Source organism: Oryctolagus cuniculus, chromosome 21 (assembly GCF_051225735.1).
Source record: "Oryctolagus cuniculus isolate XC-2025 breed Fujian yellow rabbit chromosome 21, ASM5122573v1, whole genome shotgun sequence".
Taxonomy (NCBI): domain Eukaryota; kingdom Metazoa; phylum Chordata; class Mammalia; order Lagomorpha; family Leporidae; genus Oryctolagus; species Oryctolagus cuniculus.
Genome location: NC_142887.1, coordinates 34,951,412 through 34,969,393, shown reverse-complemented (window position 1 = coordinate 34,969,393; position 17,982 = coordinate 34,951,412). Strand labels below are relative to the sequence as shown.

The 17,982-nt window shown below is 60.2% G+C and overlaps 1 protein-coding gene across 4 annotated transcripts in view; it reads right to left on the bottom strand.

Moving 5' to 3' along the window:
* Nucleotides 1-11,619: 11,619 nt before the first annotated feature.
* Nucleotides 11,620-17,982, bottom strand: part of TXNRD2 (thioredoxin reductase 2) — a 41,706-nt gene continuing 35,343 nt past the window's right edge. For all 4 annotated transcript variants that reach the window (XM_051837300.3, XM_051837299.3, XM_051837302.3 and 1 more), the window contains exons 13-18: nt 16,361-16,456; nt 15,465-15,557; nt 13,603-13,674; nt 13,374-13,471; nt 12,638-12,848; nt 11,620-11,900 (exon numbers count right to left, since the gene is read on the bottom strand). In XM_051837300.3, the coding sequence (XP_051693260.2) occupies nt 12,719-12,848; nt 13,374-13,471; nt 13,603-13,674; nt 15,465-15,557; nt 16,361-16,456 (489 nt within the window). In that variant the 3' untranslated portion in view covers nt 11,620-11,900; nt 12,638-12,718. The remainder of the gene's footprint in view (nt 11,901-12,637; nt 12,849-13,373; nt 13,472-13,602; nt 13,675-15,464; nt 15,558-16,360; nt 16,457-17,982) is intronic.

Sequence of the window (17,982 nt, the reverse complement as noted above, 5' to 3'; positions counted from 1 at the left end):
TCTTTTCTTCTTCTTCTTCTTCTTTTTTTTTTTTTTTTTTTTTGACAGGCAGAGTGGACAGTGAGAGAGAGAGACAGAGAGAAAGGTCTTCCTTTGCTGTTGGTTCACCCTCCAATGGCCACCGTGGCTGGCGTGCTGCGGCCGGCACACCGCACTGATCCGAAGGCAGGAGCCAGGTACTTCTCCTGGTCTCCCATGGGGTGCAGGGCCCAAGCACTTGGGCCATCCTCCACTGCACTCCTGGGCCACAGCAGAGAGCTGGCCTGGAAGAGGGGCAACCGGGACAGAATCCGGTGCCCCGACTGGGACTAGAACCCGGTGTGCCGGCGCCGCTAGGCGGAGGATTAGCCTAGTGAGCCGCGGCGCCGGCCCCAAGCAGTATCTTAACCTCTGCACCAAAAGCCTCCCCATAGATGCGGCTGTTAAACAAATAAACAAAATGAGTCCTGTAGTTGTGGTTGCCAGGGTACTCGTTCCAGAGATGCTGCTTCTGTTCAGGTGTCTGATGGCGTTACAAGTCTCTGAGATGAGTCTGCTCCCCGTGCTGCCTTGGGAGTCCTGTGGTTAGCGGCACACACGGTTGTGGTTATGCTCTCTGGATGAACTGAGCCCTTTATCAAGATGAACTGTCCTTTCTTCTCTTGAAGTCTATGCCATTTGATATTGATACAAGCCGCACAATTTTTCTGGTGTTTTCCTTTTGGATTATATAAGGGCATGTTCAAAAATGTTGTGGGAAGATGGAATTAAAAAGTAAGCTCATTCTGATGCAAGGAATTTTGAAATCGTGCATAGTTTATTTGTAACGTGCATTTAAAATTTTTTTAGCTTCTGTTTGATTTATTTGCAAGGTAAAGAAAGAGATCTTCCATCCACTGGTTCTGCCCTCAAGCGTCCGCAACAGCGGGGACTGGGCCAGGCTGAAACCAGGAGCCCAAAACTCAGTCTGGGTCTCCCACGTGGGTGGCAGGGACCCAAGTACTCGGGCCATCGCCTGCTGCGTTCCAGGGTGCACATTAGCAGGAAGCCGGATGAAGAAGAGACACAAGCCCAGGCACTGTGATTCGCAATACAAGTGCCTGCTAAACCCACCGCCTGCCACTCTGCTGGGTGTGTAGATGTAGTTCTTTGCATTTTATTTAGGATCTCTTGGTTGTAATCCATTTAAAGTTACTTTTGTACCAGCTTTCACACCTACATAATTCCAGTCACAACCGCTTTGCTATTGATGTTGCATGGTTTTCATTGATGTAAACCCAACTGTACAGTTCTTTTTTTTTTTTTTTAATTTGGGGGGAGAGAGCACTCCCATTGGCTGGTTCACTCTCCAAACATCCACAGCGGTTGAAATTAGGCCAGGCTGCAGCTGAGACCAGGAACTCAGGCAGGGCTTCCACGTGATTGGCGGGAACTCAGCTACTTAACAGCTCTGTCACCACTGCCTCCTGGGCTCTGTACTTGCGGGAAGCTGGAGTCGGGCACTGGAGCTGTGTGTCAGACCCAGGTGCTCCAATATGGGTATGGGATTCTTTTTTTTTTTTTTTTTTTTTTTTTTTTTGACAGGTAGAGATATAGACAGTGAGAGAGACAGAGAGAAAGGTCTTCCTTCCTTCCGTTGGTTCACTCCCCAAATGGCCGCTATAGCCAGCTCGCTACGCCGATCCGAAGCCAGGAGCCAGGTGCTTCCTCCTGGTCTCCCATGCAGGTACAGGAGCCCAAGCACTTGGGGCATCCTCCACTGCCTTCCCGGGCCACAGCAGAGAGCTGGACTGGAAGAGGAGCAACAGGGACTAGAACCTGGCACCCATATGGGATGATGGCGCCACAGGCAAAGGATTAACCAAGTGAGCCATGGCACCGGCCCCCCAGTATGGGATTCTTAACCCGCATCTTAATTGCTAGACTAAATGCCCACCCATAATTCTTGTTGCTTTTAAAGATTCCTTTTATTTACTTGGAAGAGAGAAAAAGAGATCTTCCATCCTCTGGTTCACTCCCCAAGTGGCCGAAATGATGGGCACTGGGCCAGGCTGAAGCCAGGAGGCAGGAGCTTTATCTGGGTCTCCCATGTGGGTGTGATATCGGAATTGACCCCCTAAAATATATGTGAAAATGTGGCCCCACATGTTACCGAAATTTGGGGTGCCATACGATATCATCATATGCTTATCAATAAATCCCCAATATTAATAAGCCCAAGTGGGGCCGGCGCTGTGGCTCACTTGGTTAATCCTCCGCCTGCGGTGCTGGCATCCCATATGGGCGCCGGGTTCTAGTTCCGGTTGCTCCTCTTCCAGGCCAGCTTTCAGCTGTGGCCCGGGAATGCAGTAGAAGATGGCCCAGGTGCTTGGGCCCTGCACCCGCATGGGAGACCAGGAGAAGCACCTGGCTCCTGGCTTCAGATCGGCATAGCTCCGACCGTGGTGGCCATTTGGGGGGTGAGCCAACGGAAGGAAGACCTTTCTCTTAAAAAAAAAAAAAAAAAAAAAAAAAAAAAAAAAAAAAAAAGAGGCTGGCGCCGCGGCTCACTAGGCTAATCCTCCGCCTAGCGGCGCCGGCACACCGGGTTCTAGTCCTGGTCGGGGCGCCAGATTCTGTCCCGGTTGCCCCTCTTCCAGGCCAGCTCTCTGCTGTGGCCCAGGAGTGCAGTGGAGGATGGCCCAAGTGCTTGGGCCCTGCACCCCATGGGAGACCAGGAAAAGCACCTGGCTCCTGGCTCCTGCCATCGGATCAGCGCGGTGCGCTGGCCGCAGCGCGCCGGCCGCGGCGGCCATTGGAGGGTGAACCAACGGCAAAGGAAGACCTTTCTCTCTGTCTCTCTCTCTCACTGCCCTTGCCTCATATTTAAAGAATTCTGAATACTGGCATAAATGAACGAGGCAGCATGGTACATTTTAAGCTTTTATTTAGTGCAAAAGAGGCATAGGAGAGTGAGAGCTTTATCTAAGAGAGAGGGGTAAATCTGGGTTCATACTGAGTACCAGGAACCAGCCACATGGAGGAGCATCCAGGCCAGGAAGCCTAGGGTGGGTGGCCGGAAGGCCATGCGCCCTGGAGGCACAGGGCTACAGCCAGCCCCCTCCTGGCAAGAGGCCAAGGGGAGGAAAATGGAGGAAAAGAAGAAGGGCTGGACACACCCTGTCCCAGGCTTTTAATCCACTCTCAAAGGGGAGTGGCTAATTAACCTGATTGGCTGGTGGGCACTCAGGTGTGGCCAGGTAGGGGCATGAGGTCACACAGGGGCATGGTGAAGGTGTGGTCTTCCAGCTCACAGACCTAATCTTTTTTTTTTTTTTTTTTTTTTTTTTTTGACAGGCAGAGTGGACAGTGAGAGAGAAAGGTCTTCCTTTTTCTGTTGGTTCACCCCGCCAAGGGGCCATCCTCCACTGCACTCCCGGGCCACAGCAGAGAGCTGGCCTGGAAGAGGAGCAACCAGACAGAACCAGAGCCCCAACCAGGACTAGAACCTGGGGTGCCGGCACTGCAGGCGGAAGATTAGCCTAGTGAGCCGCGCCGCCAGCCTGACCTGATCAATTTTAACCTGTCTGCCTGTCTACTTCAGGTGCAGGGGCCCAAGCACTTGAGCCATCTTCTGCTGCTTTCCCAAGTCATAGCAGAGAGCTTGACTGGAAGTGGAGCAGCTGGGCCTTGAGCTAGTGTCCATATGGGGTGCCAGTATTGCAGGCAGCAGCTTTACCTACTGTGCCACCACACCATTTAATTACTCTTCTCAAGTTTCCCTTTGGTTTTCTATTATAGCTTTAATTTTCTGCTGAACTTCCCTCTATTCATTATGACACTTTTTTTTTTTTTTTTTTTTTGACAGGCAGAGTGGACAGTGAGAGAGAGAGCGACAGAGAGAAAGATCTTCCTTTACCGTTGGTTCACCCCCGAGTGGATGCTGGGACCAGCACACGGTGCTGATCCGAAGCCAGGAGCCAGGTGCTTCTCCTGGTCTCCCATGGGGTGCAGGGCCCAAGCACTTGGGCCATCCTCCACTGCACTCCCAGGCCACAGCAGAGAGCTGGCCTGGAAGGGGGGCAACCGGGACAGAATCCGGCGCCCCGACCGGGACTAGAACCCGGTGTGCCGGCGCCGCTAGGTGGAGGATTAGCCTAGTGAGCCGCGGCGCCGGCCTCTTTTTTCCCTTTTAAGACTTAAACTCACTTAAAAAAATTAAACTCCGACATCTGAGTCTTCTTGAGGTTGGTTTCTATTGATTGATTTATCTCATGGCTATGATCCAATTTGAATGTTGCTTTGCATGTCCAGTCATTGCTTGGGGCCCTTTGTACAGGATTCTGTCATCTTCTTTTAAAGAGCCAATTTTTTTAAAAAAAAAGATTTATTTATTTTAAGGCAGAGTTAGAGAGAGAGAGAGAGAGAGAGAGATCAACCTGCTGGTTCACTCCCTCAGATAGCCCCAACTGTCAGGGTTGGGCCAGGCCAAAGCCAGGAGCTTCTTCTGGGTCTCCCACATGGGTGCAGGGGCCCAGGGACTTGGCTCATCACCTGCTGCTTTCCCAGGCGCGTTAGTAGGAAGCTGGATCAGAAGTGGAGAGCTGGGATGCAAAGTGGCATCCATGCAGAATGCCAGGGCCATGGCAGCTTTATCTGCTACTCCACAACGCTGGCCCTCGAGAGTGTTAGCTTTTGTTCTAGCAACTTCCACTTAGAACTTCTGGAAGCTTAGTTTTCTGTTTTGATGATCTATTGCAATTTTGCCTTTAGTCCTAGTGTTAATCCTTTAGTCCTAGACCACCACCACCACCCTTTTTTTTTTCTCCTTGGGTCTGGAATTTCTGTGGTTTCAATGGTTGAATTTATGCTAGTTTCTGACCACATCAGGTTGATCTTCAGAGCTTTCAAGGAGTTTTCTTTTAAATTTTGTCTAGAGGTGAGCACCGCTGTTTATGGAAAACTCAGCCCTCCACAAGCGAGCCACTCCTTAGCCAGCCCTGCAGTCGTCCGGCTATGGTTAGGACACACGGGGTGCCTGCCGACTGCGACAGATCTGGTGTCCTGTGGCCTTGGTAAAGAAGAACCAGGAGGAGGGGAGCTGCAGGAAGTTGGGTCAAGTCAGAACCGAACTCCATAGCCATAGGGCATGGGCACAGCACACACCTGGGACCTTACAGAGCCGGGCACTGTGCATGTCCAAAAACAACACATGGGCAGGTGCCGTGGCACGGTGGCTCAGGCTGCTGCTCGGGATGCCTGCATCCAGTACCAGCCCTAACGCATCCTGGCAGGCAGCGGAGGATGGCTCCCTGCTAACCGCATGGGAGACCTGGATACAGCTCCTGATTCCTGGCTTTGGCCCTGCCCAGCCCTGGGCTGTTGTGGGCATTTCGGCAGTGAACCAGCAGGATGGAAGCACACACACACACATTCTCTCTCTCTCTCTTAAAGATTTATTTATTTATTTGAAAGTCAGATTTATACAGAGGGATTAGAGGCAGAGAGAGAAAGTTCGTTCTTCCATCCAATGGTTCACTCCCCAATAGGCTGCAATGGCTGGAGCTGTACTGGTCTGAAGTCAGGAGCCAAGAGCTTTTGCCAGATCTCCCACGCGGGTACAGGAGCCCAAAGACTTGGGCCATCTTCTGCTTTCCCAGGCCATAGCAGAGAGCTGGATCGTAAGTGGAACAGCTGGGTCTCGAACCGGCGTCCATATGGGATGCCGGCGCTTTAGGCCAGGGCGTTAACCCACTGCACCACAGTGCCGCGCCCCCCCCCCCAGGTATGAAAACAGATAAACATTTAACAAAAAAATTAGCCTTCATGCATCCTTGAGAGCCATGCTATGCTTTGAGCACCTACTATGTGCCAGGCATCACACTAAGGACAGAGATGTAACAGGTGGAGGACCCTTCAGCCTAGGAGAGGAAGTGGCCTGTTGAGTAGCAAACAGTGCGCCTAGGAACCCTGAGCAGCCGCCTCACGTTGGCAGGCATCGGGGAGGGCTCCTGGAAGGCAGACCTTGTGCTGAGTTTTTGTTGTTTTATATATATATTTATTGCAAATTTTGTTTTATATATAAATTTATTGCATATATATTTATATATATATTTGCAAGGAAGAGTAATGGAGAGGGAGAGAGGGGTGAGAGAGCTTCCATCTGCTGGTTCACACCCCAGATGGCTGCAACCACCGGAGATGGGCCAGGCCGAAGCCAAGAGCCTGAAACTCCATGCTGGTCTCCCACGTGGGTGCAGGGGCCCAAGCACTTGGGCCACCTCCTGCAGCTTTCCCAGGCACTTTAGCAGGGAGCTGCAGAGGAAGTGGAGCAGCCGGGACTCAGTGGCTCAGCCCGCAGCAGCACCGTGCAGGCCCCTAGGACACAGCACCTTTGGAGAGAATGAAGCACTGGATTGGGCTGGGGGGTTAGGAGGCCGGGACTTGCAAAGTTGTCAGGAACAACCTGCTCCATTTATACAAGACTTTGAAAATCAAATACTCCCCAAGCTATGGAAATCCAAGCACTGGCTGCCGGTTAGGACTTTATTATTATAATCACCCGGCCCAATTCAGCCACCAGGGGCAGAACAATGAGCCATTGAAGCCTCTCTGCACGCGGGCAGGGGCCTGGCGCTGTGGCCGTGGTGTGGGATGGCGGCGGGGCGGCGGCTGCTCACCCGCCTGAGCCCTGGCTGCACCACTGTGCACCACGGGAACCCCTGGGGGGCCCGGGCCTGTCTTCTCGCTCATCGAGTGGCAAGGCCTGAGGAACACATGCACACGTCACTTGGCTCCTGTGACATTGGGCCTCACAGCCCCGTCCGTGCGGCAGGAGCTCAGTGTCTGCCTTGGGGTGTCCCTCGCTTTTTAAAGGCTGGCTGTGGGTGCTCCCGGCCCTGTGCTGGGGTGACCAGGGCAGGGCTGGGCCCTCCAGACGGGGGACGCCTGCAATTGGGGCCAGAAGCTGGGCCCAGCTGGCTCCCGCCCCCGTCCCTCCCCAGCTCCCATGTGACAGGTTCAGGCTGCCTCCCTGTTTATAGGCCCCACGCGATTCCCAGGCATTTGGTGTCATTTGATCATCAATTATAAGCCAAGAAGATCCAATTTTATTAGTGGGGGGAGAAGTTTAATTCTGTGCAAGTGTGAGGCCTGAGCAGTGTCCCGTGAAACCCTAGAGGCCTGGCCTGAGCCGGGCCTGCCCTGCCCATCATTTCTGATGTCACCGCTGGCTTTGCACCTGCCCCACCCCCGCCTACTCCAGCCAGGCAGCCCAGGGCCTGGCTGTTGGCCGAACTCACCAGGGCTGTCACCCCTCTGGACCTGGTTCCCGCCCTGTCCCTGGAGTCGGCTCCCGACACAGAGGGTCCCCGAGAGGGAGTCCCCTTGCTGTGTCTCAGATGGCCCTGGGAAGGAGGCGGCGGCTGCTGCTGCTGCAGCCCCAGCTTGGGTTTCGGGATTAGGGTAACCCGAGCGCCATAAAGCACACCAGGGCTGGGATTAGGCGGGCTTGCAGAGGGGAGTCGGGGGGGGGCACCTCACTGCTCTCACAACACAGGTGCTTGCTGGGAATCTGGGACACGCAGAGAGCCCCAGACACCTGAGCACTCTCAGGGAGCCAAGGCCACGCTGTGAGGGGATGGGGGACAGGGAGAGTGACTCAGGGGCGAGGAGGGGGCAGGGCAAAGGTGCCAGGCCCAGGCCGGAGGGCCACAACCCTGGCTGCTCACGGGGATCCAAAGGCCTCAAGTCTCCTCCCTTCCTCCCTTGCACGGTTGACTGCTGGGTCTGCCCAGTGTCCACCAGCAGTGAGCTCCCACAGTCAGCCGTCCCCAGTGGGCATGGTGGAGAGGGCAAGACAGGGAGGTGTGGCCGCCCTCAGCCTGCCATGGTGGAGGCAGTGACAGCAGCTGCGGTAGCTGGGCTGGCGGACAGGCCCCCTGCGCCTGCAGGGGACACTTGAGGAGCGCCCTGTCCTGCCCCCTCCCCCCAAGATCTCCCGCAGTTTCTTGGAGCATCCTTGCCTGAAGAACCATCTAGAACTATCTAGGCAGTTCTTCTTCCACGCTGGATATCCTGGCTTTGTTGCTGGGCAGGCTTTTGCCATTTGCCCTTCACTGGCCCACTGGGGAGGCTGGTCCCAGCCATGGGCAGAGCCGAGCTGGGGGAGCCCCCGGGAAGATCTCTCCGTCACGGGGCAGAGAGAGCACCAGGGAGCTGCCCCTCCCCGAGTCCCGGGCCTGGGTCCAGCAGCATCTTCCCAACCACCTTGACGCCACCACACACCCGGGGATGGCTGGTGTGTGTCCCTGTCGATTGATTCCGGCCCCTGCCTGGTACAGGAAGCACCTAAGGCAGTGTCCAGCAGGGCAGCCCAGAGACAAGCAGGGGGAGAAGGAACAGGCACCCAGGCCCAGGCCGTGAGCCTCTGGGCTTCCACGGGAACCAGCACCAAGGGGAAACTGGCTAGAAACTGGTCGGGGTGCAGAAATGGAGGGGGAGGCACAGGCGAGGCACCCAAAGACTGAGGGGCTCCTTTCCCAGCCCGGGGTCGTCAATATGCAGGAGTCCCCAGAATGGGTCTGAAGCCACTCCCTGGGGGGCTGTGGACACTTGGGAATGGAATCAGCAGTCAACAATGACCCACGCCAGGCTAAGCAAGCGCACAGTGAAAGCAGGCGTTGGGCCCTGGCGGCATGCCAGGGCTTGGGGCTCCAGGTGGCTCCCTGCAGACAGGACACCCCCGCCCCCACCCAGCACCTGCCAGTTGCAAGGTGCTCACTCAGCCTGCGAGCTGTGGGCCCAGGAGACAGCATCTTCCTGAGATCCGGGCGTCTCTGTGAGCCGGGCCCACCAGCTCAGGTCCCATCTGGAAGGCGAATCCATTCAGACACTTCCTGCTGGAGCGGACCATGCCTCAGCCATGGGGGTCCCTGCACGCAGGCTGGGCACCTGCTGGGCTGTCCCACCACATGCAGGGCCCCCCAGCGGCCTCAGGGCGGAGGGCGGGCAGGAGTGGGGAAGAGGGCCTCCGGCAGGGGCGCTCTGCTCGCGTCTCTGGTGGCCCTGGTGGAGGTTCTGGGTCACCTATGGCTCCAGGCAGCTTGGTCCCCAGGGCTGAGGGCCAGGTGGTGTTTGGGGAGGGGGGTCTCAAGCCTGCCTGCTTGCATGGCCAGGGTGTGCCTGCTGTGCAGGGTGGGCTGCAGCAGCCACAGGCCAGGGGAGGTGAGAGGAGCAAGCACAGGGACTCAGGGACAAGCCCATACCTGGGGCTGAAGCAGTCACCTTGCAATGAGCGAATCCCACGGGGGCACCTCCACCTGCAGGGCCCAATCCAGCGAGCCAGCAGGGTTGTTAGGTGCTGCCCCTGTGAGCTACTGCCCTCCTCCTCCACGCTGTCCTCAGTTCCAGGCCCCCTCCTCAAGACCCCCCGGGGTCCTGTTCAGCTGTCAGTCAACCCTCCCCTGCGGGCTCATCACCTACACTGGGGCGGGGTGGGTGCTCAGGACCCGTGGGCCAGCAGGGAGGGGGTGTGGCGAAGGGAGAGTGCTTGGGGGTGGGTGTGAGACCACTCCCCACTTCCCCGCGGAGGGTGAGGCTGCCCCCGCCTCTCCCTGCGCCTCCTTGCGCAATCCCCCATAGAAGCAGGAGCACGCAGGACGTCGCCGGGGGTAATTGCAGGTTACACGGAACAATCTGAGGAATTAGAATCATATTTTCACTGCACCACCGACAGGCAAAGGCGGCGGGCAGGCGGCCCCCGGGCCACGTGGAGAGCACTTGAGAGGAGGGGACAGGGCAGGGGCAGACCCAAAGAAAGGTGGGGGGGCGCCGGGTATGCAGTGAGCCTGGAGCTGAGCAGTCCTGAGGGACACCAAGGACAGACGCCACTGTCCACCTAGCACACTTTCCTGTTGCCCCAGCTCCTGCGGAACCCACCCATCTGCGCACCCCGCCAGGGCCCCGGTTCTCAGGACAGCTCTACAGCTGTCTCGATGGAGGCTCTGGACCTGTTCCCCCAACCCCCATCCCCATCCCAGGGCCCAGGTGGAGGCAGAGCCTGGGCTGTGCGGAGCAGAGCTGGACCCCTGCCCACCGTTTCCCAGAAGGGCAGGGGCCCCCGTGGAGGGAGCCAGCGGATCCGAGGCCTCTGGGATGTGGGTTGCTTGGTTTCGGGCCCTCCTAGGCAGTGGCGCAGGCTGCGGGGGATCTGACTGGACCAATGCTGGGCAGCATCTGCTGGGGAGAAAGGGGCGCGCCCAGAACCCCCCTTGCTGGACAAAGGCCACACACAGGGAGCCCCCGCATAGGACTGAGGCCCCCACGCAGGCTACGGCATTTTAAAACAAATCTTTGAAAGGCGGTTAGAGAGGGAGCAGGAGGGAGACCTTGCACCCACTGGTTCACTCCCTAAATGGCCACAGTGGCCTGAGCCCTGGCTGGAGCCAGGAGCTTCATCTGGGTCCTCCACATAGGTGAAGGGGCCCAAGTAGCCGGCGCTGTGGCATAGCAGGTTAACTCACTGCCTGCAAATGCAGGCATCCCACATGGGCTCCAGTTCGAGACCCGGCTGCTCCACTTCCAATTCAGCTCCCTGCTAATGCACCTGGGTAAAGCAGCAGCAGATGGCCCAAGTGCTTGGGCCCTGCACTCCCATGGGAGACCGGGAGGAAGCTCCTAGCTCCTCAGCTCTGGCTGTTGTGGCCATCTGGGGAATGAACCAGTGAGTGACGGATGGAAGATCTCTCTCTCTTTCAAAACAAATCTTAAAAAAAAAAAAAGGAGGTGGGGGGGGACAAGTACTTGGGCCATCTTCCACTGCTTCTCCCAAGCCGTTAGCAGGAGCTGAATCGGAAGTGGAGCAGCCGGTGCCCACACGGGATGGCAGCAGCTTCACCGGCTGCACCACACACAGGCCTGAGGCTCAGCAGGATCCCTGCCTGGCCACCACCCAGAGGGAGGCCCTGCTGTTGGCCTCCAGGGGCGGGGGCGGGGGGCAGGGGTGGGGGCGGGGGGGGAGCGTTAGGCAGGAGCTCAGCCATCCCAGAGCGTGTCACCAGCCGTGCGTTAAATGGGACACGGCTGATCTGGCTCTGCACTTGGCGTCTCAATTGGGCGTCTGAGAGCTGCTGTGCGCGCCCTGTGCCTCACACCGGGCCGCACGGCTGCAGGAGACATTCCTTTGTGGGCTGACAAGCAGGGTCCCATCCAGGGCTCCCGGGCCTGCAGACTAAGTGATGTTTTCTTAAGGAAGACATGAGATTAGCCGCCGCTAAAGCCCCAGCACAAAACCCGGCCCTGCCTGCTGCTGTCAGCGCCGTCTCAGGGCGCAGGTGAGTGACAGGCAGGCGCGCCCTCGGCCCGTCAAGCCTCAATGCGTGGGATTAGCTGGAGCGGCCCTGCTGGCTCCCGTGGCTGGGGAGCACGGGCTGGGGCCGCCTGTGCTCGCCTCGGCCGCTCTCCTGGCTTGGAGGCCACAGGGGTGACCTGGTCAAGGGTTCCCAGAGGGATGGGGGTGGTGGTGGAAGCCAGGGCCGGCCCCTCTTTCCTCGCGGTGCCTGCTGGGAGCCCAAAGGTACCTATGCCACGCCCCCACCTGCCAGCAGGGCCTGTGGGGGCGGCAGTCCTGGGGGAGGGGGCACCACCAGCAGAACCCCACACTCTAGGAAAGAAATTCTTTATTTGCAGTCCAGAGACGCCAGGGGGTTTGATCGGACGTGAACAGCCCACGCGGTGGGTTTCTGCTCAGGCCGTCATCAGCTGGCGTGGGGAGCCAGGGGCCTGGCCCAGGAGGAAGGGGGCAGGGTGCAGGAGAAGGGGCTCACGACCCCATGGGGCCATCCCTGCAGGGCACACAGCGCCTGCAGCTGCGAAAGTGGGCGCTTGCTCCGAACTCTTCAGGGGGAGGGGGCAGGCTACCCTCTGCCTGGCCATCAGGGACCCTGGAAGGAGGGACGAGATCAGCCCCCTCTGTGGAGAGCTGCCTGTGGCAGGGGGCCCAGCCCCAGCCCCGGGGACCCCTGCACTTGGCAGCTCTGACGGTGCAGCTGGCGAGGTGTTAACACTCTGGTGACCGTGTTCTCAGGACGCCCTGTGCTTATGTCACCTCAGAGGTGGCCCTGGCCTGGGAGGGCCCCGGGGGGCCATGTGGGAGCAGGTCCTGTGCTGAGGCCTGCGGCCCGCCAGGCTGGACACATACACACCCACCCAGCCCCCCTCACCAGCACTCAAACCCTGGAGCCTGCCCCCCAGGGCATCCCAAGGCCTGGGTGGCACTTGCTGCTTGGCCGGGGCCCAGGACCCAGCCCCGGCCAGGGTCCTAGCCCAGGGCCGAGGCTCGGAGGGTGCCAGGTCAGAAGATGAGAGGCAGCAGGGCCAGGCCAGAGCTGCACCAACGGACAGTCCCAGGTTCGGGCTGCTGCCACCTACGCACAAGGTGGCGTCTCCACCCTCTGGGCAAGCACTGTGGGTTTGGGCACAGCCCCCTCCACACTGCATGCACGCGGGGAGCAGCCACGGCCAGGCTGGGCTCCTGGGGCACCCTGCTTCTCAGCCCCCCACCAACCCGTGACCTGGACACACCGTTCCGAGTGGCTTGGCAGGTACAGCCTTAACCACACACCTGGAGGGATCCATCACATCCCACCTCCCCACCCTCGAGCCTTCGCCACCTGTGTACCTGGGTCTGGGCACCCCCCGAGGAGCCTGGGGGTGGGGTGGGCACTGCGCCGTGCGCCCTTGGCCTGGCAGGGATGGCGGCTTAACCTCAGCAGCCCGTCACGGTGGGGTCCAGGCCTGACCGCTTGGAGATGCGTAGCTTGACCATCTCCTCGGCGCAGGTTGGGTGGATGCCGACCGTCCGTATCACCTGCTCGTAGGAGGCCCCGCACCTGCATCGGGGGCCGACAGGGAGTCAGCTAGGGGGAGGCGTGTCCATGCCAGCCTGCGCCCTGGGGAGGCCTTGGAAGCCACGGGGTCTCCTCACAGCCCCCCCCCCCCCGGCCCTCTTCTCCAACCAGCAGCCGGAACACCTGCGCAGTGGCCGAGCGGCACCCCCGCCCCCCACTCCCATGCCTCCCTGGCTCGCTCCAGCCTGGCCGCTTCCTGCTCCTGTTCTTCCTCTCAGCACTTGCCACACACGGCAACAGAACACTGGGACCCTCAGCAGAGGCCACGCCCGGGGTTCCAGAAGGCATGGCCCCTGCAGACCTGCACCCAGCAGAAAAGGAAGATGCAGGACCCCCTGCGTCTGGCTGGACAGGAAGCTGCCCCCCCACCTGCCGTGGGAGTCCCTGCTGAGAGCATGGGTGAGGCCACGCAGCAGGTGCTCCACAGGGTGGAGGTGGTGGGGAGCAGCCGGCGCCTGGGACCCCGGGCACCAGGACGGGGGAGCAGCCAGGGTCCTCTGGACTTACTTGATCCCCAGCGCGAATCCTTGAGTGACTTCTCCAGCGTTGGGACCGAGGAAGTGCAGGCCCAGCACGGGCTGTGGGGGCTGCCGCAGGCACACCATCTGGAAAGCCAAGCCAGGTCTCAGCCCTCCCCACCCTGCAGGCACACACAGGGCTCTCCCCCCAAGCCCCGCCCCACAAGCGGCTCTTCCCTCCCTCCCCCTCTCTCCCCACCCCCCAGGGCGACGCCCACCTTTATGTAACACTGGGACGCGTCCTGCTCGGCCACCGTGAACTCCAGAGGTTTGTAATACGCGTGATAAACCTGAGTGACAAGACACGGATCGGGAGCCACAGCACAACGAGGGCCGCAGGCCGTCTGGTGGCTTCCAGGGGCTGGCTGCACGGGCGGGGGAGGGGCTTGGGGCGGGGCGTAGGCGTGGCCGCGATGAGGGCTCCCTGGCTGTGAACAGCGTCACCAAGTGGCTGACTGCGGGGCGGACCCAGGGCCGAGACCCTGTGAGTGACAGGGGCAGGGCGGGTGCCAGGCCGCCAAGCTCCGGGGCCTGGAAGGTTTCAGAGCCTCCCAGTTTCCCTCTGGGCACATTCCACAGCCACTCCTCAGGGGGCAGAGACCCCCTGCCCCACTGTCAGGGTGGACCCCTCAAAATCAGCCTTGCCCCAGGGAACTCCTTCCTCTGGGGTGCATGTGCAGGCTCGGGTGGGCACAGGTCCCCCAGCAGACCGGGCAGGGCCACGGTGGGCAGTGGACATGGAGCGGGGTGCTTGGCCTGGCGGGCGGGGGTGGCCATGGCTTGGCGGGCGGCCACCCAGCCTCCCCCGGGCTCCCTGGTGCTCACTCGGCCTGCTTTTGAACAAGGAGGAGGAGGAGGAGGCAGGCGCCAGGCGGCCGAGGGCCAGGGTGAGCCCCGGCCACACCGGAGCTGTCGGATGAAGGCTTTCAGCACCCAGAAGTGGGGAGGCGGGACGGGGAGGGGAGGGGAGGGAGGGGAGCTGCGGCCGAGTAACAAATGAGCGGGGGGCCCCCACATGTGTGGCACAGCCACTATTAATTAATGGAGCTCCGGACAACACTGTTCCAGCTAAGACGGAGCCGAAAAGAAAACAAACAGAAGGGTTTGGCCATTCAACATCGTGAAACATAACACAGCGTTATAAAATGCCGAGAGCATGTGTCCCAGCGCGCTTAGGATGGATCAAACAAAAATTAGCAAGTCCAGTGCCGTGGGGCGGGGTGGGGGGAGGACGGGAAGGCTGCCCTGTCGGGCCTGTCCCACGGATGGAGGAACTCGGCATGGGGTGCGGGGTGCAGGGCCCGTGGTGCAGGGTGTGGGACACGCCCGGAGCCCGGGACACTGCCCCAGCCGCACAGGCCCCGTTTATCTCGGCAGAGAGAATCTACCACGCTGCGGTCCTGGCTCCAGGGCCTGGCAGGTCTTGGAGCTTCCCAGCATGCTCTGTGGCTGTCCCAGGGCCACGGCCATGCCTGCTGGGGCAGACCCCACCCCTCCCCCAGGAGCAGCCTTGCCCAGGGTGTCGGGGGGCTGCGAGGCTGCGAGGCATGGCCGGCGCAGGGTGAGGGCGCTGCCTGCGGGAAGCTAGGGCAGGCGGGCAGCTGAGGAGGGAGAGGCCCTCCAGGCAGCATGGGGCGCAGGATGTGGGGTGTGGCGGGGGCAGCCACCGAGGCACCCGGCCCTGGACCTTTAGTGACAAGCACTGGACACACTGGGATCTGGTCAGGGAGCTGGGGGTGCCGCAGTGGGACCCCTGATGGTGGTGGGTGCCCCTGCAGCACAGCAGGTGGGGGAGTGGAGGCTGCTGGGTGCCAAGGCCATTCTTTGGTGCCTCCTGGCACCCTGCAGTGAGGTAGCCTAGGGTCTCCCCACCCCACCTCCACGACATGCAGTGGCCACTGGACCCGAGGAGTGAGATTTGGCCACATGGCAAAGGCTGCCACCGGCCTCAGCCTTCCCTTGTTTGTGGGGCTGCCCTCCCGAGAGCCCATCGTGGCTCTGGGACCCCCAAGCCTGCCCCCTGGGGAGCAGGCACATTAACACCTCTGCTCAGGGCGCCAGCAGCAGCTGTAGCCCTTACCTCAATCTGCTCCTGTCCGTGGCGAGCCACCGCCTCCTCCTCCGACAGCCCCACACAGCCGTACTCCAGTGGGGTGAAGACGGTCGTGGGGACCTGGAAAGCACCTCTGAGTCAGGCCTGCCCCGGCCCCCCAAATCCAAGGTCCCCCCTACATGATGTAAACAGCAGTGACGGTGGCCTGGCAGGGCACAGGCACGGTGGGCGGAGTCACTCACCTGGGCCACACTCCTGGCGCTAAATCACTTTAGTGTGCTTCCCACACCCCCATGCGTGCACACACGCACAATGAGCTCACACCAATGATCTGCACATGTGCACAATGCACTCGTGCACATGCTTCCACACTCACACACACGCACATCCGTGGGGCACAATGAGATCATACGTGTGCCAAAGTACTCACGTTAGATGTTCCCACACCCACACGCATACACTCTGAGCTGATACAATGATCTGCACACACATGTGCACAATGCACTCAAACATGCTTCCACATACGAACACATGCAGGGCACAATGCGACCACACACACTGGCACATGTGTGCAAAAGTACCATGTAGATGTTCCCACATGCACACCAATAATCTGCACGTGTGCACAATGCACTCACACACGTTCCTGCACACAAATGTTACACCTGAACTCATGTGCACAAACCACTCACGTTCCCACAAATACACACATGTGTGCACAATCTCACACAGCTGCACACGTATGCACAGTGCACTCACATGTTACCACAAATACACATATGCACACACATGTGCACAACCTCACACCTGCACACTCGCTCACATGTTCCGGCACCCACACATGCAGCACACAGACCCTTCCCCCCAGGGGAAGGAGCCGGGGTGGTGGGTGTCCCCCAGGCTGGCCGTGGGCGAGGACTCACGTTGCTGTAATCCATCAGATCTGAGGACCCCCCGAACAGCCGCTGTGCCAGGAGCTTCCCTGCCATGATGGCCGTGGGGGTCAGCTCGGGCCGCCCCTGGGGGAAGAAACTCAGGGTTACACCAGCGCCGGGGGACCCCCCCCACATGCCACCTTCTCCGTGGGGGCAGCTCCCTTCGGAAAGTCTGCAAGCGCTGATTTGCTTCTGCAGCTCCGACCTCCTTCCTGGCAAAAAGAAAACGAGCCGCCCCCGCCGAAGCTCCAGAGAGAGGCCGGCCGTGCGAACAGGGGGGCGTTCCGGCTCACAGGGCCCCAGCATTCCAGCCGCTCCCGACAGGAGGCTGGACGCGCACCGCCCAGCCTGTGACAAACCCCGCGTCAGAGTGTCTTGCTGTTGGACACCCGTTCCCGTCGTTCCCGTGGTCCCAGGGTGTGCCTGCCCCCGGGCGGGGGGGGGAGGGGGAGATCCTGGGACCGGCTGCCAATCACTGGGGCAGCAGGAAGTGCAGATGCTGTTCAGCATTCCAGGAATGAGCAGAGATCCGCAGATAAACTCGGGAGGGCGGCCGTGCATTCCACGGGGCTGGGGGGTCGCCCGACTGTGGAAACATCCATGCATGCAGCGGGCAGGGCACGAGAGCAGGCCCAGGCCGAAGCCCTGCCTCCAGGGTCTTCCCAGCCAGTGGAAGGACCACGGCCCTCACCGCGCTGCTCTGGGCTCTGCTGCCAGGGGACCACCCATTTGCAAGGTGCCAGGGGAGGCTTCCTGCTGGGGCACGGAGACGGGTGTGCGTCACGTGCTCTCCTGGCGGGTCTGGGCAGGGCCTGGAAGTGGGCACACGGCAGCAACAGCCCTTGGGCCTCAGTGGCAATTTGCCACCTGTACCCACTGGCCTCAGGGGTGCCCCATGCGAGATCCCCGGACCTCAGACATGGGTTCCCATTCCCTAGCCTCCTCCTCAAGGTGGGCTCCGGGGCGGGGGGCACCCACAATCTTCTGAGGGCACAGGCATCTTCATTGAGCTTGCTCTGTGCAGGGCCTGGGCCCTGTCTCTGACACCTGACTCCTCGTCACCTGCAAAGCCCAGAAAAGGGCATTGGTATACAGCTGGCACTCAACCAATGCCTGATGAACGGGCGTACATTAGTGTCCTGGGATGGGTTCGGGGCCCCCAGGCATGCACAGGGACTGGCAGCAGTAGAGGGGTATGGCAGCAAGCTAAGGGTCACGGGGGTGACTGGAAGCTGTGGGAGGTGGCAGCCTGGGCCTTCCCGGGAGGGGTTGTTGACCACGCCCGCCGCGGCAGGGAACTTCCGCTGCTCTAAACCAGCCGGTGTGTGGTTGTGGCCCACCCGCAGCTTCTGGCAGGTCTCACAAGTTCTCGGGGACCCGGCAGGCGTCCCTCAGGCTCGGACCAGGGGCCTTCCTGAGCCTCCTTCCTTGGGATGCACGGGACAGGCTGACAGCTCCTGAGGCTGTTCGGTGTCAGGTGCACGCGGGAAGGGCGGGAGTGCTGCTTGGACAGCTCCCAGGCCAGGGACCCTGGGGCTCCCACTCCCCCGAGGGCCTCACCAGGGAGATGCCGTGGCCAGGTGGCAGGCAGGGAAGTGGCAAGAGCAGCA